Source organism: Astyanax mexicanus, chromosome 1 (genome assembly GCF_023375975.1).
Source record: "Astyanax mexicanus isolate ESR-SI-001 chromosome 1, AstMex3_surface, whole genome shotgun sequence".
NCBI classification, from domain to species: domain Eukaryota; kingdom Metazoa; phylum Chordata; class Actinopteri; order Characiformes; family Acestrorhamphidae; genus Astyanax; species Astyanax mexicanus.
Window position 1 is genome coordinate 64,709,250 of NC_064408.1, and position 22,747 is coordinate 64,731,996.

The window sequence follows — 22,747 nt, forward strand, 5'->3', positions numbered from 1 at the left end:
AAATACAGCAAAACCATCAACTTTGTTGCTTTCTGTTGCTACCTGAACACTAGGTACTCACTGCTGCATTTTCTTCATTTTGATTTATGCTTGATTCTCTCTGACTGTCTGCCTGTCCTGGAGTGTAGTTCTCTCTCTAAAGACTACATTTCCCACATCTACATTTTGCACTCTACCGTCTTGACAAGCCGGACAACCTGACTGTCTCAATTGCCATTTACTGTTTCCCCTTGTATACATACCCCTCTGTTTCTGTTCTCCGTTGAACCTATTTTCATAGCTCTTCTACCCAGCGTTTCATTTGTACTTTGCATTCTTTTGTTGCTGATCTGTTTCGCTGTTTTGTTCTCTCTTTAGCCTAGCCCTTTGTTATTTAGCTTATCTTGGTTTGGACACTGCTTTTTTTTTTAACTATTCCTTTGCCTTGCCCTCTTGCTCTGTTTTGTGCCTCCTGTGTAGGACCTCTAGCCTGCTTTCTCTGGTACGTTGTATTTTGCTGCTCTATATACCGTGCCTGTCCCACGTAACTCTTGCAAGTTTAACCTTTTTTGCTAATAAACTTTATGTCAAGTACCTGCGCATGTCTACATCTATGTCTGGCCCGTGTTACGTTCAGAGTCTTTTGTTGTCAAATATCCTGTTTTAACTATTTATTCATGACATTAACAAGCTTGACCTAAACACGTTTTGATTTGCATATAAATGAACTAAAATCTGTCATATATTAAATAACATTTATTAAACTATCTTAGGAACTTTGCAAACTTAATTAAAAAAATAATGTCGTGTACCTTGTAGTACCTCTGATGCTTTTCTACAGAGCACTGGCCACACCTGCAGCAGTGGGCATCCACCTCAGCTTGCTTCTCGGGCTTTAGGCCATGTCCAAAATGATCCAGACACTCTCACATTAGTGAGTTCATATATTTTAAAGTGCAAAAACAGCTGTATGAGTGTTTAATTGTGCACAACTTGTATAACCTTCATAGGCAAGCACTGCAGATGGGATGCTCCAGAGCAGCTGTACATGAGCCTGGGCTTATCCTGTTCAATGCCAAGTATCAACTACAGGGGTATAGCAGCTCAGTATTTAACTGAAGATCAGTGGAACTGTGTTCACAGGAGTGAATATGCTCCATTCAATACTTTTGAGATGATCTGTAGTGCTGTTTGTGTGTGTGTGTGTGTGTGTAACACCTGTGTGAGAAATAGATGCACCATAAAATGAAATCTTCAGTGCTTCACTAATCTCCGTCTGGGTTAGTGTGTGTATGTGTGTGTGTGTTGCTCTGATCACTTTGCTCTTTTGAGATGACAAGTCCAGGTGCTAAGCTGCAAACATCCTTTCAAAGCCTGAGCGTGTGTCTGCCTGTGTGTGTGTGTGTCCTTGCAGCTTAACTTGAGCAGGAAAAGGTGTGCCTGTGCTCCAGGAGGTCCACAGAGTGCCTTTTCAATTATTGTGCATCTTCTGTTCATGTGCTTATTGCAGCCAATTTTCTCAGCACGTTGCCTCCTAAAACACCTTCAGATAAGCTCCCCACTCACACACACACACACACACACACTACTTATGAGAAAAGGGACAGTGAACACGAGAAATAACTACAGCTTAAATGTGTCTGCACCATATTACACACTCATACTCAAAAAATAGTGGTTGCACCATGAAGGAATTATTGGGTTGCAATGGTAAAAAATAAATGTTTTTTATAATTATTATTTAACAAATCATATGGGCTATATTTATTTAGCAATACATAGAGAAGTACAATTCATGGCGAGGTTCCTAAAGGTCCTGCAATAATTCATCCCTGATTTTGCAATGGAGTGGAGTATTAATAGCGGGTCCAATAGTATCTCATACATTTTAATAGGGCATACATTTGGTGATAACATGGATGGTCATGGTATAGCAATTGTCTCTTAAAGGCAAGCTTTTGGTTGAGCACTGCCCTGTTGAAATTAGAAATAGTGCATTGTAGTGTCTATTCAGAAAAGACTCATCACTAAAGATGACCCCACTTCCATTCTAAGTAGCTTCATGACAGTCTGGTACGACACTATTGCAGTCGTTGACTATGCTGACGAGGTCTTAATAGTGCTTTCATGTAGTCTTCTGTCCTGTAGTCGTCTGCCAATGGTGCTGGCACTGACAGGATGGCTTACAGAAAGCACCACTGGTGCTAAATATCTGCAATTTTGGCAGTTAGATCATTACAACCATGTTAGTTCACCACCTATGTGGTATTGTGTTCTTGGTCCATGCCTTCTACTACCCAAAAAAGCACAAGTCCAAATAGAAAGCACTCTTAATGGGAGAACCTCATGTCACATGTTCAAATGAGTGTGAAACTTGACTCATCTGCATATCCATATCTCACAATGCGTCACTGGTGCGCTCCCAGCTTGCCTACTATCCTGCTTTTCTGCCTGCTCTCTCCTCATGGTACTGAATGCTGCTTTAACAGCACTATGTGTGTAAGTGTGTGTGTGTGTGTGTATTTGAGACATGTCAATTCTAATCCGTCTAAAAAGAATCACACTGTCTTTTCCCCCTGTCTCCATATTTATACCCAGTGATAGAAACGCAATAAAAAGGCAAATATTGAGGATATGCATGTACATAAATGCAGTAGGGGAGAGCATTGCTGTGAGGTGTGTGCAAATGTTATAACATACCCCAAAGGGTTAAATGAATAAAAAATAACTGGCTAAAGAGGATTAAAAATGTCAGTCTATGTGATAGCTTAAAGTTTAGATGCACTTTAAAGTAAAATCCAAATTTTGCACAGACAAATAAACTGTGTTCAATTAGTACAAACTTGATCAGTTATGATAAATAAACCAGTGATCTAACTTGAGTTCAGCAGATGCAACTGGATGTAGGTACATTCACTCCAAAAATAGTTACATTAAGGAGAAATTTTACAACACAAGAGAAAACAAAGTCACTAATCATATATCAGTTTGGAAAATGTTTCAAAGTCATTTCTAAGGCTTTGGGACACCAGTGAAACACAGTGAGAACTATTATTCACAAATGGAGAAAATATTGAACAATGGTAAACCAGAATTATTTCAAAAGGGCATGGGCAACTCATCCAGGAGATCAAAAAAGAACCCATAACAACATTTAAAGACCTGCAGGTCTTACTTGCCTCAGTTAAACTCAGTCTTAATGATTATTAATAAGAAAGAGACTGGGTGAAAATAGTCTCTTAATGGGAGAATTCTAAGGAAAAAAAACATTGCTGACCAAAAAGAACAACTCATCTCACATTTACTAACTATTAAAACATCTTGATGATCTCTTCAGGACTTTGGGTAAATATTCTTTGGACTGACGTGACAATAGTGAAACTTTTTGGAAGGTGTGTGTCACGTTATTCTGGTGTAAAACTAACACATCATTTCAGAAACAAATCATTATGTTTTAATACAGAAGTAGAATGTAATGTGAGTAGTTATAGAGGTTCCTAATGGTGTCATTTGATAATCCATCTTACGCACCTTAAATATTCCTACAGATTTTGTGAAGGAGTGGAGTGCTGATGTTGAAGTCAGTATCATTCCACACATTTTCAAATGGGGACATGGCTATGGCACACTATCTGTGTCTCAAGCTCTTGTGATGGCAGCAGGATAAGGATGAGCATTGGCCTGTTGGAACAGCACATCAGAGTGTGCATACAAAAAGGCAGGGTCTTATTAATGTAATGATAAAGTGCCTGTAATGAAGATCATAGCTGATCTTGCATTGTGTTACACTATGAAACAAGGCCTTCAGGACCTGCGACAACAAATGACATGCATGACAACAAATCATGCATTTCGATGCTGATTACAGTAGCTCTGCATGTGGATTCTATGGTTGTCGCCACCATGACACAAGTGGGATTTATCACTAAAAAATGGCCTGCTGTCTTTTATTGTTCCTGGTAAGCTTTATCTTCCTTCCAAATAGCATTTTTTTTTTTTTAAATATGTGTCTCAGTGTCACTGAACTCTGCTAAAGCACATGACTTGTTTATGTATCATAACACATTTAGGGATATATTTACTGTACAGTGTATTTTTTCCTTTCCATACTTTCATTTTTACTACCTTTTCTTCAGTACACACTGCCCCTTGTGTCAACATGTGCACTCTGTATTAAATCCAACATGCATAACACACACACAGACACTCTCACACATGGACCAACAGAGATACGGCAATAGGTTCCTTTCTCTCAATCTCTTTCTTTTAATCTATTCTCAGTTTCTTTTTTCTCTATCCCTTCTTTTCCTGCTTCCTCTCTCTGGGTCTGTCCTGCATGTGTGAATGGCCAGGCAGCCTGTTCATGTGGACCAGACCCAACATCTGTCTGGACACAGCTGGCGACATTTTCTCTTTCTCTCCTACATCACGTGTCTCCTCCACTTATTGATACAGTATGCATGCTTTTGTGCTCATGCCCAACACAGCCTTTATAAGCTTCCTAATGTACTTTATTTAAAATGCAACAGTTTCAATCAATTTATAATTTAAGTGATTATTGATGAGATTTGTGATTAAACTCAATGTGAATCTGTACCACCAGTGGATTAGTGCAGACATTACAAGTGCAGGGTTAATGAACACCTGTAAGTATCCTCAGTAATAGTCAATGGTTATGTATAATAATACATTTCCTGCTAATATACAACTATCAGGGGTGCAGGTAGGTTACAATTTGAGGTTGCTTACAATCAAGTTAATTTTTTTTTATTTTTATGTGATTTATTTCACATAATGCAGACATTCCAAAAACTCGCATTTTGACAAAGACAGACCAATCATAATGTAAATCCCACCCTAAGAGCTCACTGATAGGTCTAGTGTGCACCATGAGACACCAAGCAGGATCTTCTCTGTCTCACTTTTCTGTATCTATCATTTACTCACTCCGTGACGCTTGATCATTCCCAAAAAGTGAGTAAGCCTGCCTTATTTTAAAATGTTCTGATATCTGGAATATTGTAGATATTTGTGGCCATTGGGAAACAACTATCTATATGAGGTAGAGTTGCAGAAAAAGTGGGCTGTCTGAATAACATCTGCTAATTTGGTTATTAGTGATATTAAGTGAATAATTATATGATTTGAGAGAAACACCATCATGGTCAGTACGAAAATAAAATAGCCAAATGCATCCAAATGTACCTGTCCACAATGGCACATTCATTCAAAAAAACTTCATTTTGGACACACATTCTCATTTATACTTGTTCTTTTGTTTGTATTATTTACTACATTGTACATTAATATTAAAGTCTTAAAAGCTATGAAAGAACACATGCAATTAGGTAATAGTTTGAACATCACAGTCACCTGACATAAAAACCCAACCCAGGTGGTTTAAGTTGGACTGAAGGAAATGCAGTAACTGAGAGCTCAGCACCTCTAGGAACTCCTTTAAGACAGTTGGAGAACCATTCCTAGTTCAACTTCATGAAAGCCACTGAGAGAATAACGCCAAGAGTGTGCAAATTTGGCATCAGAGCAAAAGGAGCCACTTTAAAGCTTCTAAAAGTATAAAACATATTCTGGATTGTTTAACATGTTTGTGTTTACCTCACAAACAACAAAATGAGAAGGGGCGTGTCCTAATTTTTGACTGGTACCGTATGCATAAACAGATAAAGATGATGAAACATAATGTACTGTCTTAAAAAAACAACATTTTCTGTGTAATATTGTGAATAACCTCTGCTAACAATACTTACTTGAATTGTAAAACTAATCAAGCTTAAATACTGATTTGGACGCAAGCAAACAGCTTGTGTTCCTCACCATTTCAAATAACCGCTCACCTGCTGCGGCCCTGACACGCGGGAGTGTGTTCTCGATCACGCTGCCGCTCTCTGTTCCTCTCCCGTTCTCTTTCTCTGTCGCGGGTCCACTCCCTCTCTCTGTCCCTCACCCTTTCTCTCTTTTTGTCATGATGGCTGTAGTATTTGCTTGCTTTGGCACTGTCCATCAAATCAAGCCAGGAACCCACACTCCCAAGAACAGGTGGGAATACACCTGGACAGGTGAAAAGAGAACAAAGGAAAAGTATATTAACAGAGAATCCTTCACTCTACAAACTTTTCTTCACTTTTAGCAAAACATAAATCATAAAAAAGTTATTTATTTACAAATTCCTAATGCAACAATTCTGATGCAGGTCATCAAACCTTTATTACATAAATCACATTTAGCAGATGCTTTTATTCAAAGCGAATTACAAATTATGTACATTAGCAACAAAAAACATAGAAGTTAAAGGCAAAAACAGTTTGACAGGGCCTAAAGAAGGCTAAGGGAGAAAGGAGGGGAAGCAGGAACTGAGGTTTGAACTAGTTAGTTTGCAGTAGATAACTGAGACAAAGACCATAAATCCATTAGGACAAACAACCAATTAGGAGCTAAACTATTTAAGTAGTCTTACTGTAAACATACTACGTCTTATCTTCTCAATAAATAGAATGCATTTAGAGACATGTCAAAACATTTAATTTGTATTTCTGCAGCTTTTCCACTTTCATGCTATTAGTTGAATTTGAAAGTTCTTTTATTTCAGAATTTCATGATGAAAGGACCAACATAAATGATCCAAAATTAATCATTAAAATTGGGTTCTATTGAATGATGAGATTTGTTTTTTGTTATCTTATTATCCTGTTACACTTACATTTTGGAGTTACAAGATACAAACAACTTTTTTTGGTGCCTTAAATCAAGATGTCCAGATGTTTTTGTGCAGTTATTATCTTATATAAGATCAGCTTAATTTACTAGATGATGAGCAGCCTTATCAAACCAGGTGACAGTGCAGAGCATCTACCACTCTAGCTTGGAATTATTCCTAACATTTTTATATTTGTAATTATGAGTGATGACGCAGCATATAAAATGCATGGGAGTAAAAGTATAAAACTCATAGAAAACATGTAGTGGAGTAAAGGTGGAAGTAAAAGAAAATAACAATACTGCAGTAGATACAGATACAGCATTTTAGTACTTCAGTATAGTAGTGAAGTGGTTCTAGTTTGTTACTATACATCTCTGATTTAATTAATAAATAGAGATGGCATGCATTGCTATGGAATAGTTGTGGTGTGCCTGTCTGTGTGTGGACTGAATAAATTTGCCATAGTTATAACTTTCAGCATTAAGTTAATTCTGCTTAATGAGACTGACTGAAAAAGCTGGGGGCTTTTACATGGGGGGCGCCGAGTGGTCCAGCGGTCTAAAGCGCTGCCACTATGAGCAGAAGGTCGCAGGTTTGAACCCGGCGCTCTCTCCCCTCATCACCCCTAGGGTGATGTCCGCAGCACAGGGCGTCTGTGAGCTGATGTATCGAAACCGAGCCGCTTCGCTTTCCTCCAAGTGCGCTGTGATGCTACTCGGCAATGCTGCATCAGCAGCAGCTCAAAAAGAAGTGGTGGCTGATTCACATGTATTGGAGGAAGCATGTGTTAGTCTTCACCCTGCTGATGTGTTGGAGCATCACTAGTGATAGGGGTTGGGTAATTGGCCGTGTAAATTGGGGAGAAAATGGGAAAAATTTGAAATAAAATTATATATATAAAAAAAAAAACTGGAAAAATTATACTTTGGGTAGAACTAACCCTGATTGTTTACCACCTGCTGATGGTGGCAGAATTTTTCTCGCAGCTTCATTGAAACAGTAGAAAATCTGGTATATTGCTGCACGTCTATCAACAGACCATAAACACAGCATTAGTGTTGCTTCCAAAATGAATCAGTCCTGTTTAAAAAAAAAAAAAAAAAAAAGCCAGGGCTGGGTTTTTCCAATATAAACTACAGTGACTGAGGTTTGTGCTTAGTTGAATCGCAGCAAATCACAAGCAGAGTCAGAGATGAATTTCAGCAGGGCTGTTTGAAGTGAGACAGATCAAGCTGTACAAGGAGGGTCAGTGCTTCTTAATGAACTAAATCTGCAGTCATTATCTTAACGCTTCCTATGAGTCAGTCAGACAGACAGACAGACAGAGAGAAGGACATTTCAGAATCAACACAGTCTGCTCAACGCATGCCTCTGGATCACAGCTGTGAGTCTGTGTGAGTGAAAATCACTTCAAACAGTGTATTTAGGACAGGTGGAGAGACGAGAGCAAACATGCATGCAGCACACACTCGCAAGATCAGAACTGGTCCTGAAACTGCTGCAGCAAACACACTGAACAGATAAGCTTAGCCATCACCACTACAAGCAGAGGTTAATGGGGCTACTGCACAGTGAATGGCACTTTCATTTGTCTGTGTGTGTGCGTGTGTGTGTGTGTCCTTGTTAACCTCTGCATACAGTAATGACGTGTACTGGGGAAATGCTTACAGTGCAATTCTACCCTCAGTGACTGGAACTGCAACTCTATTTAGCTTTACTGTGTGTGTGTGTGTGTGTGTGTGTTCATGTCTGTGTTTCTGAGCTGCTTTTACACATTTGACTGGCAGTCCAGGAAGTGTGATGCTCCAATTAAAACGATCCAAATGAAATATTTTCCCAACATTCACTAGACTACGGGAAAATTTAGTAGGGAAAGATTCCTCAGACACAGAGCTGAACTCACACACTAACGTTTGCTCTCTCTCTCTCACACACACACAGCCAATAAAAATTCTAACAGATCCATCGGCAGCACTTATTAATTCCCAAAGGAATTCTACTTTTAACATCTTAATAGGCCTTAAAAGGAACAAGACTGTGTACTGACTTGACATACAGTAGTGTACATTTCCAGTAATATTTAAATATGATGGAAATTCTATTTAAATCTTTTTTTTTAATTAATGTTTGAAAATACTGATTGTCCATTCATGAGAAATTGTTAAGTAATATAAATAACAGCTACCTGATTCAAATTATGTCTAAAAATAAAAAAAGGCAATTCTGTGTGAACACATCAGTTTTGCACTAGTCACACATACCGTATTTTTCGCACTATAAGGTGCACTTAAAATCCTTTAAATTTTCCAAATGTTGTCAGTGTACCTTATAATCAGTGCATCGTGTGTATTTTACATAAAGCCACTCCGCTAAAGTACAGCGTTATAGTTTAGTTCTATAGCTTAGTTCTCTAGGGGACCTGAGACAGTATTAGCATTAGCTGCTAACTGCACTAGGTGAGTATTATTGGCCTGTAGCCTGCTCCTAACCTCGATTAGCACTGCTGGAGCAGCATTAGCAGTACCTTCTATCCGCATTTATTCAGTATCTGATGATGGAGATGTGTGTTGTCACATACCTGCAGAAAAAGGATATGAGTGGGCAGAACGGCCATCGTAACTCCCCCCTGAACGGCTGCTGCAGTGAGAGACAATATAAGACATCGTAAGTGTACAGTATTGATAACAGCAGCACTTTTATTTAGCTGAAAGCAGTGAGTCACCAATGAACACACAGGTGTGTAAACATCTTTCAACCAAAAAACTCTTACAAAGTTGTAATTATGTCTCTAAATTAAGTAAACTTTTAACCTATTGGGTCACATTAAAACCAAGCTAATGAGGGGCAAGAGAAAGGTATAAAACTGCTGAATACAGGAAAAAAAATAATTTAGACTTGGCCTCCATCTAACCAAGTAATACACGGAGGCCATTACATTTAACAAAGAATAAAGCCAGTGAGTAAATGTCAGAGGAAGTGAACGAGGGAGGGGAAAAAGAATAAAGCGGTGAGATTTTTTTTTTTGTATTTTTCAGCTGTTTTCTCAATGATCAAAAGCTTCGCCTCAGATTTGGCTCTCAGTTTCCCCATCTTTTGATGTGACTGGCACACTGTCAAGGTGCAGTGCTTGCCCAGTAACCTGGCAGGTTTACGTGAATGTGTGTATGTGTGTGTGTGTGTGTGTGTGTGTGAGAGAGATAAAGTTATTACGAATATTGGCAGTTAAAGCGTTGCTCATCCACAGTCTCTGGCATGCCGCCCTGCTTCCGATTGAAAGCTTCCCCCAGGGGTGAAAGGTGAAAGGGATGTGTGTGTGTGTGTGTGTGTGTGTGTGTGTGTGTACTGATGTGAGCGTCCAAGAGGACTCCTTGTGGACAGGTGTTGGTTCAGACTCCAAATGCACCGCTTCTATAAATAGGCCTGGAAGGGATGCTGCTGTGCTGCTTCCCTCTATCCCTCCAACCCAATCTCCTCATTCTCTCCCCCCCTTCTTTCAAAGTCAGCCAGCTTCCTAATCTCTCCCTCCCTCTCTCTCTCTCTTCTTCCTGCTCTGCAGCCTCAGGGCCAGATGTACTAAGCCTTTCTGACCAGGTTACAGCCTCAAATAGGAAGCGTAAAGTCTGTAAATATATATGTATGTTAAAACCAAAGCATGGAAAAGATTCCCAAAAGACTCAACTGTCTAGGTATTAGTCTTGTTGTTAAGTGACTATAGATTTAATTCCCACGATGCTAAAGGCTCTATCTTACACACTGCACAAGGCACATTGCGATGCTCATGGCTACCTTACACCCCACCAACAGTCTATTTTCATGCCTTGTGCCTGCGCCATTAAAATAGCAAAGACGCTTCTGAATATATTCACGCAGATGGGTGTGGTGGTCTGGAAGTGAGGTGTGCTCAGGTAAATTTCTCACACACGTGCGCCACTGACTAATTATAACCCTGCACACGCTTCACAACGCACATACACCCTGCTCGTTTTAAACACACAGAGACATGCGGTCATGTTCTCATTCTGTTCCTTGTCTGTCCTGTTCTGTCTCTGTGTTTTTACTGCCCTCCTGTTTGTTTATCTCCTCCATGTGCTCTGCTGTGTGTTCTCTGTCCCCGTCTAATGCCTTCACCTGCGTTTTATCTGTAGCTCCGCCCCCTCGTTACTTTTACCCCGGTGTTCCCTGTTTCCTTTCCCACCTTTTGTGTGTATTTATAGCCTTGTGTTTTCTGTTTTCTTTGTCGGTTCTTAAAGTTTTTACATCAGTCGTTTTTTCTGTTTTCTTAGTCTTCTCAGTCTTTTCAGTCTAAAGTGTTCTCCATATTTCTTGTTGTTTTAGTTTTAGTTTTGGTTTACTGTTTGCGTGATTTCTTCATTTGTAAGAAGGAAATGTGGTTAGCAGTAGTTTGAAGTTTGTTAGGGGTGTTAGGAGAGTAAGTGCTCTTTAAAGAGCTCAATCTTTACATTACAAGTTTGAGCTTGACAATTACAGTGGTCCCCTCCCAGAAATACAGGGAAATACCAGCATGTAAAGAAACAAATCATGATTTTGATATTGTTATACACCACATTAACAAGAATATGATTTAATTTTACCAATCTAACCAATTATTTAAATTAAATACATTTAAAATACCTTTTTTTTAAAACTTCAAAACAATTGTTATCCTTTAAGAAGCACATGCTAGTACAATATTAGACTATTTTTACATTTTTGTGAATAAAATTGTATGTTTTGATATTGTTTTAATAATAACTAAAATTATTTAACAAAAATACTTAACAGACAACTTAAATGTGCTTTTTCCTTTTTTTTACTGCATTGCCAAAGTATCGGATCAGAACTTGGCAAAATAAAAAGACTTGGAGGCAAAACATTTTTTAACAGTACATCCCTGATAGGTGGTCCTCAGCACAGATTAAGTGAACTGAGCATTGACATACTGCACTCCCAGCAAGATATATTTTGCATACTGAGTCTGTGTATGTGTATCTTGCTCTCAGCCTCCCTGTGGTAAACGTAGGGGAAGCGGAAGGAGAGAGGAAAGAGAGGAAAGGAGTAAGATGTCCTCACTGATGATAATCAATGTTAGAGGAGTTGGCAGCTGCAGACTTTTTCACCCCCTGAGGCTAGGCTTAATTAGCGCTAGCCTCGTTAAAGCAGCTAATCACCGTGCAGCTCCCACACCACCGCCCAAACACAGCTTAAACCATAAAGACTCTGTGCTCTGTAACCCAGAGCTCTGTCTCTCTGCACTTTCTAGCTATTGCAGCATCTGATCAATTGAATTCCGTTGAAGGTAAACATATCAATAACAAAGACACTGATACTGCACTAGATCTTTCCGTGATCATCTCTAAGGCTTAGAAAGCGTAGTGGATTTTGATTGGCATGCCTCAAGCCAACAAATTGCCAATTGCATCAATTGTTTGATGCAGATTAAGTTTATGTACAACCCCTGGCAAAAAGTATGGAATCACCAGTCTTGGATGAGCACTCCTTCAGACATTTCATTCTGTAAAACAAACTCTGATCAAAAACATGATACAATAATAAGGTCATTCCAAAGTGCAACTTGTTGGCTTTCAGGAACACTCAAAGAAATGAAGAAAAAACATTGTGGAAGTCAGTGAATGTTACTTTTATTGACCAACCACAGGGAAAAAAATATGGAATCACTCAATTCTGAGGAAAAAAGTATGGAATCATGAAAAACAGATAAACAAAAGATGATTCAAAATACATCACTAGTATTTAGTTGCACCACCTTTGGCTTTTATAACGGCTTTCAGTCTCTGAGGCATGGACTTGATGAGTGACAAACAGTATTCTGCATCAATTTGGTGCCAACTCTCTTTGATAGCAGTTGCCAGATCAGCTTTGCAGGTCGGAGCCTTCTTGTGGACCATTTTTTTCCATTTCCACCACAGGTTTTCAATTGGGTTGAGATCTGGACTATTTGCAGGCCATGACATCGACTGAATGTGTCTTTCTCCAAGGAATGCCTTCACTGTTTTTGCCCTATGGCACGATGCATTGTCATCTTGGAAAATTATTTAATTATCTCCAAACATCTGTTCAATTGAAGGGATGAGAAAACTGTCCAAAATGTCAATGTAAACTTGTGCATTGATAGAAGAATTAACCACAGTCATCTCCCCAGTGCCTTTGCCTGACATGCAGCCCCATATCATCAAGGACTGTGGAAATTTGGTTGTTTTCTTCAGGCAGGCCTCTTCATAAATCTCACTGGAACGGCACCAAACAAAAGTTCCAGCATCATCACCTTGTCCAATGCAGATTCTTGACTCATCACTGAAGATAACTTTCATCCAGTCATCCACAGTCCATGATTGCCTCTCCTTAGCCCACTGCAGTCTTGTTCTTTTATGTTTAGGTGTCAATGATGGTTTTCTTTTAGCTTTCCTGTATTGAAATCCCATTTCCTTTAGGCGATTTCTTACGGTTCGGTCACATACATTGGCTCCAGCTTCTTCCCATTTATGCTTCATCTGTTTAGTTGTACTTTTTCGGTTTTCAAGACAAATGGCCTTAAGTTGCTTGTCTTGACGCTTTGATGTCTTTCTCGGTCTACCAGTACGCTTGGCTTTAACAACCATTCCATGCTGTTTGTATTTGGTCCATATCTTGGATACAGCTGACTGTGAACGGCCCACATCTTTAGCAACCATGCGTGAAGAGTTACCTTCTTCAAGAAGTTTCACAATCCTCTCTTTTGTTTCAAGAGACATTTCTCTTGTTGGAGCCATGGTTCTTGCCACTCTAATTCGTCCAGCAGCCCTCCAAGGTGTCATGACTGCAGGTGTTTTTAACGGCAGACTAACGAGCAGATCTAATCTGAGGCAGGTGTCCATTTAGGGAAAGGAAATTGACTGGGTGTGTCCTTATTTTCTACCTTCAATTTGAGTGATTCCATACTTTTTTCCTCAGAATTGAGTGATTCCATATTTTTTTCCCTGTGGTTGGTCAATAAAAGTAACATTCACTGACTTCCACAATGTTTTTTCTTCATTTCTTTGAGTGTTCCTGAAAGCCAACAAGTTGCACTTTGGAATGACCTTATTATTGTATCATGTTTTTGATCAGAGTTTGTTTTACAGAATGAAATGTCTGAAGGAGTGCTCATCCAAGACTGGTGATTCCATACTTTTTGCCAGGGGTTGTATTCTGGGTGCTTGAATTCACAAAGCAACATTGCCTACCATTCTTTCTATACCCAGAATATATTTTTTTATTTGGGTAATATTGTGTTTTTAAAAGCTGAACAGTTGTAGGTAAACTAATAGACAATATATGATATATGTGTGGGGTTCAGAAGATTCTCACCCCCCTTCCAAAAGAACCCAGGGATCCCGAAGGAACACTACACACACACAAACACACACACACACTCTCTGCACTGCACACACACTGACTGACTCCCTTATCCTCCATTTCAATAGTTCTTCAAGGCTCTCTCTTAGGACCGTCCACATTTACAACAAACACTCTCAGCTTGCACTGTGCATTTACGAGTGTTTGCATGGGTGCTTCTGTGAATCTAAGACAGAATAATATTAAAAAAAAATCAAGAAACAGAAAGAGAAGTTTTTTTTTGAAGCCAAGCAGGGAGAGGAAGTGATAAATTATACAGTCTCTGGTTGGCAGGGTTTGGCCTAACGGAAACTCCACAGAGGATGTTTGGACTTGGCAGGGTGCAGCAGACGTGAGAAGAACCATTCTTTAAATAACAGAAAAAGAGAGGTGAGTTAATTCAGAGAGCGGGAAATGGAGAAACGAGGGGACCGGGGAGACAAGACGGAGAAAAGAGGCAGAAAGGAGACAGAGATTTACAAAAAGGAGATAAACCTGAAGAGATGTTCCAGATGTGGTTTATTCTTACGCAAACATAAGAAATCAGCCCGTTTTTTTTTTTTTTTTTTTTTTCTCTTGGAAGCTGTTCAACTTTAGAGAAAATATTTAACTTTAATTATAGCAGTAATATATTGCTTGCCCAAAACTATATACAAAAAAAAAAAAAAACAATCAATAGAATCTCTACTGTTAACAGTGGCATAACTAGAATATTATAAGCCACAGTGCAAAAATATAAATGAATCTAAATGGTGCCTCCAATAGGAAAATGTATTTAATTGGTGATAAAGGAAAACATAATGAACTTTTGTACTCACTTGTATGATATTGCAAACGAGTCCTGAATAAATAGCTGTTTGATACTTCTGAAACTTTTACAATAAAATTATTTATATATTAGAAATGCCATTAAGACCAAAAGCTTAAGCTTTACCACAGGGGCCTATAGTTCCGCCCCCCCTTCTCCTCCCCAAAACACATTTTTCCAAAAGACAATAAAAGTCATAATGACTATAATGTTATATTAAATTGCTATTGTTGAAAATTTCCAGATGCACTAGTTTCAGCTCCCTGTTTTAGCGGCATATACATGTTTTAGTCCAATGTAAATATATTAAATAAGCTTTTTTGGGATATTGCTTAAGTTTTCTTGCTCTAAGAGTTTCTTATATAGATCATCTTCATCTGTCTGCTATGTTCTTGCTGGAGTGTGACGTAAAATGTGCAGGTGTGTTGGATAAACAGCATATAAACCAATATGGTGTCGGAATGGTATATGTTTATACTTCTCATCCAACCACAATCAAATTCACTCTGTCTGGATGGAGAGATTAATCTGGATAGGTATTTTTCTTTTTGAACGACGAGAAGCCAGAATGAAAACAAGCTGAAATGAAATAGGAGTAACGAGGCTATTTTTTAAATTGTAAGGAGTAAAAAGTTCAGATAATTGTGTGAAAGTAGAAGTGAGTAAAAGTAAAATGTATTACATCAGTAAAGAATACATTTTTATTTAAGTAAGTTAGCTGAGTATTTGTACTTCATTACATGACATCACTGCTTGAGAAAAAAAAAATCCATAAAATATGTTGATATGATATAGGATATTTACAGGTTAAATAATAATAAAAAAAAAACATCTAATCTTACAGAAGATAAAAGACGCTGGAGTTTTTTCTGCTCTGGAAGCAAACAGTCAGTGAAAATGACATTCAGATTGAATAAAATCTGAATTTAAACCCTGGCTATGATTACGTTACCTCATCTAATTCAAATCACACCGGTAGATATTATCTCAGGCATTTTTCTGAAAATCTAACTGTAACATCGTTTTAAAAATGATCTTGGTCCAAACTGACTCAAGTTTACATTATATCACTATGAACAAAGCAAAGACTAGTGGCTGTATCTTTAACTACGTCATAGACATGTTGACAGCTGCTGTACTGCACAAACAAGTCTAAATACGATCATCAGCTAAAGAGGAGGTCTATAGCTGTGGGAGGTAATCTAGTATCAGTATGTATGTGTGTGTGAGCGTGTGTGTGAGTGTATGTGTGGGGGCGAAAGACAGATCTAGGAAAAGCAGCGACAAGAGGAGGAATAAAAGGAGGGAAAAGTTGGAGGGATGTTCTGGAAACTGATAAACAGGGGGCTGAGGCCACAAACATGGCCACCCTGGCTGCTTCTAGTCCTTCCATAACCATATTTGGGCCAGTTCACGGCACTAGAGTCAGGGACAGCCATTAGCATCCATGTTTTAGTCAGGCAAAGATAAGCTAATCCATACATGCATGTGCTTGCTTAACTAACACACACCTTGAAAAACATTCGTTAAAGATTAAGGCTGTAGCAAGTAACAAGTCAAAACCAAAAACCCAATTAAAGGAGTATTGTGGAGATTCTGTATTTCTGGGCTCCTTCAAGAGTAATGAAGTATTAGCAAGTGTATTAGCAAGCTAAACATGCCTTCGCTCATTTTTCAAGCTGGCATACTTTATGCAGCTTTGTTTGCTTGTTGCCTACACTCTCGACCAATCGCAGGCATTGTGCAACATCTGTAGTTGTTCTTTTCCTTCCGCCATTACATCACATTGTTTGACGAAGCCAAACGAACATCATCTCTGCCAGAAGAATGTTGAGGCTTTAAGTGACACACTGTACACATTAGGGATGTAAGGGTACAGAAAATGTACGGTTTGTTTTACACCTCTGTAAAAAAAAAACACAGTTTGATAAGTTTTGGGTGCGAGCGAAAGAGAGAAAGCGAGAAAAAGAGGGACAGATAGATGGCGCAAGCAAACGAGAGAGAGAGAGAGAGGAAGTTGCTAATAGCAACAGTGCTACAGCTACACTTTCCAGGTTTCGTTCATTGGTTGCACAAGTCTCCTATGCCTTTGTACCGTGTATTCTGCATGTGTTTGCGCATACTGAACCGTGACCCCCGCACTGTGATGCTTCATAAGGAATACACGTACATACGTTACACACCTAGTACACATGCATTTCTGGACAAGCTGATCGATACAAAACGGTCCCTGAAAGTAAACGAAGCATGTAGACTGAAATGTTGCATAGTGCCTTTAGCAACATGCTGAGCCCAAAGGGATGATAGCAGGGATGGTACAGTCTCCATCACAGGTCAGTGAAGCTTCACAACGAATCTAACACAGTTATTTTAAGGTAAAAATGCTATATAATGCAGCTTTAAAACAGTTCATTTACAGCTTCAGCCTCTCTAAAGCACTTGGAAACTACTACTGAACAAGCTGCCCAAACCAAAATACTTGCTGAGTCTCCAATAGAATCAAACCGAATAGGTGAGTAGTGTGTGTGTGTGTGTGTGTGTGTGTGTGTCCTCACGCGTATGTGTGAATGGATATGAAGAACTTCACAGAAGATTAACAGTGGCAGAAAGCAGTTTAGAGCCTTTGTTTCAAAGCCTCACTCACTAAAAGAGGACTTCAACTTTCATCAGCTGGCCTACATATTGAGACGAGAGAGAGAGAGAGAGAGAGAGAGAGAGAGAGAGAGAAGCAGAAAAGTAGAAGACTGGGACAGTGAGATATGCTCCTGCAGCAAAAGCCTAGTTTCAGTGTCCCACAAGGTCAATGATTACTGTCAATCACTGCTGTCTTTTATATCAATCACTGCTGTCAGGGGGAATTACATACAGCTGCCATTGTTACTTTGCTGCAATTTGCTTCCTTCTTTCTTCTTTTCTTACCTTTCTCTATCCTCTCTTCTCTAAGACAGACACACACACTTACATATTCAGACTTCCTTTTTCTGATCTTGTTCTTCAGCGCTAAAAGTTTACATCAAAACAATTTAGCTCAGCAACTCAACCCTGCTCAGTCTGTCTGTCTGTCTGTCTGTCTATGCATGTTTTCAGACGTGCAAGTCCAGACCACAGCTTGTGTGTTTCTTACACTGTATACTGTGTTTCACACTGCAGTTTAGATCAGGTATATCAGGGTCTCTTTTTCTTCTCCCTGTCTGTCTCTACCTTTCTATCGTCTCTCTTACTCTCTATTCTCCCTGTCCGTCATTATATGTTTCTGTCTTCTCTCTTTCTCTTTCTTTTCTCCCTGTCTCTCTCTTCCTGTCTCTGTCTCATCTTTCTCTCTCTCTCTCTCATCTCTTTGTTAGTCTCTACTTGTCTCTGTCTTCTCTTTTTCCATCTCTCTTCTCCCTGTCTGTCTTCTCTTACTCTCTTCTTCTTGTCTGTCTTCTCTCTTACTCTCTCTCTTCTCCATGTCTGTCTCTACCTGTCTCTGTCTTCTTTTTCTCTCTCTTCCCCCTGTCTGTCTCTACCTGTCTGTCTTCTCTTTCTCTCTCTTCTCCCTGTCTGTCTGTCTGTACCTGTCTCTGTCTTCTCTTTCTCTCTCTTCTCCCTGTCTGTCTTCTCTCTTCCCCTCCCTCTTTCTCTCTTCTCCCTGTCTATTTTCTCACTTTCACTCACTCTTCTCCCTGTCTGTCTTCTCTTTCTCTCTCTCTTCTCCTTGTCTGTCTCTACCTGTTTTTACCTTTTCTTTCCCCTCTCTCTTTCTCTCTTCTACCTGTCTCTGTCTTCTTACTCTCTCTCTTCTCCCTGTCTGTCTTCTCTCTCACTCTCCCTCTTCTCTCTGTCTGTCTGTCTCTACCTGTTTTTACCTTTTCTTTTCCCTCTCTCTTTCTCTCTTCTCCCTGTCTGTCTTCTCTTTTACTCTCTCTCTTCTCCCTGTCTGTCTCTACCTGTCTCTGTCTTCTCTCACTCTCTCTCTTCTCCCTGTCTGTCTCTACCCGTCTCCTCTCTTGCCCTTTGTCTTTCTCTCTTCTCCCTGTATCCGTCTTTTCTCTTTACCTCTCTTCTCTGTTTGTCTTTTCACTTTTTTCTCACTGTCTGCCTCTCCCTGTCTCTGTTTTCTCTTTCTTTCTCTCTTCTCCCTGTCTGTCCCTACATGTGTCTGACTTCTCTCTTTCTCTCTCTTCTCCCTGTCTGTCTCTACCTGTCTCTGTCTTCTCTCACTCTCTCTTCTCCCTGTCTCTGTTTTCTCTTTCTTTCTCTCTTCTCCCTGTCTGTCCCTACATGTGTCTGACTTCTCTCTTTCTCTCTCTTCTCCCTGTCTGTCTCTACCTGTCTCTGTCTTCTCTCACTCTCTCTTCTCCCTGTCTCTGTTTTCTCTTTCTTTCTCTCTTCTCCCTGTCTGTCCCTACATGTGTCTGACTTCTCTCTTTCTCTCTCTCTTCTCCCTGTCTGTCTCTACCTGTCTCTGTCTTCTCTCTTTCCGTCTCTTTTTTTTCTTCTTCCTGTCTGTGTATTCTCTTTCTCTCTCTTCTCTCTGTCCATCTTCTCTATACCCCTACTTCTTTCTCTAATCTCCCTGTCTTTGTTTTCTCTCTTTTACTCTCTATTCTCCCTGTCTGTCTTTACCTGTCTTTGCCTTCTGTCTTTCCCTCTTTTCTTCTCTCTTCTCCCTGTTTCTATCTTTACGCGCCTCTACCTATCTCTGTCTTCTCTCTCTTTCTCTTCTATCTCTCTCTGGCCTGTGTGGGAGGTGTCCTGATTTTCTACCACATAATTCAGAACAAACACATTTCAACGTCTGAAATGCAAACACACTTACCTGTCTAATGTCGGTATGGCGGAGGGAGGAGAAGGTGCCCCAGGAGGAATAGGAAAACCTAAACACACAAACACACACAAAAAAAAAAAAAAAAAAAAAAAAAAATATATATATATATATATATATATATATATATATATAGTCATGTAGCTAGTGTGTGTTAGACTACAGTGTAATCATGTAAGAGAGCTTACCAGGTGGTGGCACTCTTATGGGCAGTCCTGTAAGTAGAGACAGAGAGACAGAGAACATATAAGTAACAGAAACAGAGAGAGGAGAGGGCAGAACTAAAAACAGTGTGTGAGTGAGACGGAGAGAGGGAGAGAGAGAGAGGGCAGCATTAATGAGAGGCAGTGTGTGTTTACTTTTGTCCGAACAGTCGTTATCTCGAGGGACTTTATAGCATTTAATCAAACTTGCAGTCAGTGTGTTCAGCAGGCCTGTAACTCCTCCTGACCCCGCTAACAGTGACAGCACCCAAACGCTAAATGAGCCCTTACTACTCTACAACTGCCCTGCCAATACACACACACACTTTACTTTGATCACACACACACACATATACACACACAAACACACACACGCACTCACATCTGGGCGCCATCCCTCTTTGTTTTTCCACACAGCCCCCTGACGAGAGTCAGCCTCAGAATGAAAGTTTTCAACAACAAAACATTTAAAAAAAAAAAGGAAAAGACTGAAAGAAAAATACAAGTCAGGGAAGAGAAGGATTACACTGCTCTGCTGCCAGACTGAAATAAAGACTTCCCCTCTCTCTCTCTCTCACACTCACACAAACACTCACACACACACAAAACTAAACATGAAAGACAACCTCCATATTTTTCAAGATATTAAACTATTTTAATATTTCTGAAATATCACACAATTAACAAGAATAGAAAGAGGCTCTTGGTATGCTTATATATCTACTGTCATGGCCAAAAGTGTTGCATTGAAAATAAAGCATGTTTTGCAGAAAATGATTGGAATTATACATGTTTATTTCCTTTGTGTGTATTGGAACGACACAAAAAAAAGCCAAAATTACATACTTACACACAAGATTATTGGGACCCTTAACCTACTTGGTTGCACATCAATAAGCTTCTTACACCTCTCAACTGGATTTTTTAACCTGTTACAGGTGACTTTAAACGAGCATTACATGCTTGAAACAAAGTGTTTGAATAGGTGCTAATCATTTTTTAAGTTTTGTGTGAATTTATGTTTAATTAGATTTTTTTTTTTCAGTTTTTCAGATCAGTTTTTACATGCTGTTTCAATAAGTGAACAATAAAAAAATAAGAAAATAAGTGTGTATAACAAAACGTGTGTAATTACAATAATTTTGGAGGTGCCAACACCTACGGCCATGACTGTACAAACAGTATTTTTAAGATATATTTGGTGCTCCCTACAGTTTTAAATGTTAAATTAAAACCAACCAGACAAACCTTTAATCTACAGGGGTTGGACAATGAAACTAAAACACCTGTGATTTTAGTGTGGGAGGTTTCATGGCTGAATTGGAGCAGCCTGGTGGTCAATCTTCATTAATTGCACAGTGCAGCAGTAATAGCCGAGTGTGAAGGTTCAATTAGCAGGGTAAGAGCACAGTTTTGCTCAAAATATTGCAATGCACACAACATTATGGGTGACATGGGTGATTTATCAAGAGCCACGGTATCCAGGGTAATGTCAGCACACCACCAAGAAGGACGAACCACATCCAACAGGATTAACTGTGGAGGCAGGAGGAAGCTGTCTGAAAGGGATGTTTAGGTGCTAACCCGGATTGTATCCAAAAAACATAAAACTACAGCTGCTCAAATCACAGCAGAATTCAATGTGCACCTCAACTCTCCTGTTTCTACCAGAACTGTCCGCCAGGACAATAAATTATTGTGGTCTAAAACCAGCTGTTTCAGTTTCATTGTCCAACACCTGTGTGTGTATTTCTATACATCTTGGTTTCACCATGTTTAAATCACAACAATTTTTTTCACAGGGCACCATAATGTTTGAAACATCTGGCTTCACAGGTGTTCATGATTACCCAGGTGTGTTTCAGTGCTTCATTAGTGCAGGACCACAATACCTAGACTTGCTTCTAAGCTTTCAAACACCTTTGGAGTCTGTATTTGAACCTGTATAACAAGAGGGCAACGTAAGCTGTGCCAAATAAGTCCAAGAAGTCATTATGAGGTTGAAGAATCAAAAATTAATTAAAATATATTGAAGCGGATGATTAACAAAAATCAAATGTGTAAAATATCATTAAAATTGAAGAGTTGAAAAACATCACAAACCAACTGGTACACTCTTACTTCCACAATGACATCTATGACTCTGTGGTTTCCAAAAATAACAAAAAAAAAGTGTGGACATCACCTCTTCCAACCACTTCCCATGGGTAAGAGACAAGAGACTATCAAAGCCAGCACAACAAGACATGATAACAGCTTTTTCCCTTGAGCTATGGCTCTTATTAACCTGAGCACCTTAAAATTAAACTTCACAACCTGCTCCTACCATAGCTCAGAAAAACATTCTGTCCCATAAATATGTATTTGTGCAACTGTACTAATGTTTATAACATCCTGCAACATCTGCATGTTGTCGCTGCCAAGCTCTATTTTTGTAGTATTTCACATTTTGTTATACTGTGAATCTGGCAGTTCTTCTTTACATTATGTTAACAATAGAAATAATTCAAAATTGCTCCAAAATCTGCTTGGAATAAAACCCTTGTTTTACATTGAAATTATTTTAAAGCAAAGTAGATTCTTTACTTTTTTGGGGTGGGTGATATGGTTTTTAAATAATTTCACAGTATTTTAGGGTTTTTGTGTTAGATTAATATTTCTGTCAATTAGTGGTGTGCAATATGGTCACATATATCTATATTTCACACACACACACATATATATATATATTTCATAGTATTTATGCCATAACAATACTATGGGCAATATAACCAACCATAAACTTACAAAAAAAGTAAAAAATGAAGAATACAACTACTGCAACAAAATGGAAATTTTATGTGATTTAGAGATATAATTAA

The 22,747-nt window shown here is 39.1% G+C and overlaps 1 protein-coding gene across 3 annotated transcripts in view; it reads right to left on the reverse strand.

Moving 5' to 3' along the window:
- The window catches only part of fip1l1a (FIP1 like 1a (S. cerevisiae)), a 52,454-nt gene that overhangs the window by 6,854 nt on the left and 22,853 nt on the right, over positions 1–22,747 (reverse strand). For all 3 annotated transcript variants that reach the window (XM_022664404.2, XM_022664402.2, XM_022664401.2), the window contains exons 11-14: positions 19,872–19,898; positions 19,678–19,735; positions 9,276–9,334; positions 5,835–6,048 (exon numbers count right to left, since the gene is read on the reverse strand). In XM_022664404.2, the coding sequence (XP_022520125.2) occupies positions 5,835–6,048; positions 9,276–9,334; positions 19,678–19,735; positions 19,872–19,898 (358 nt within the window). The remainder of the gene's footprint in view (positions 1–5,834; positions 6,049–9,275; positions 9,335–19,677; positions 19,736–19,871; positions 19,899–22,747) is intronic.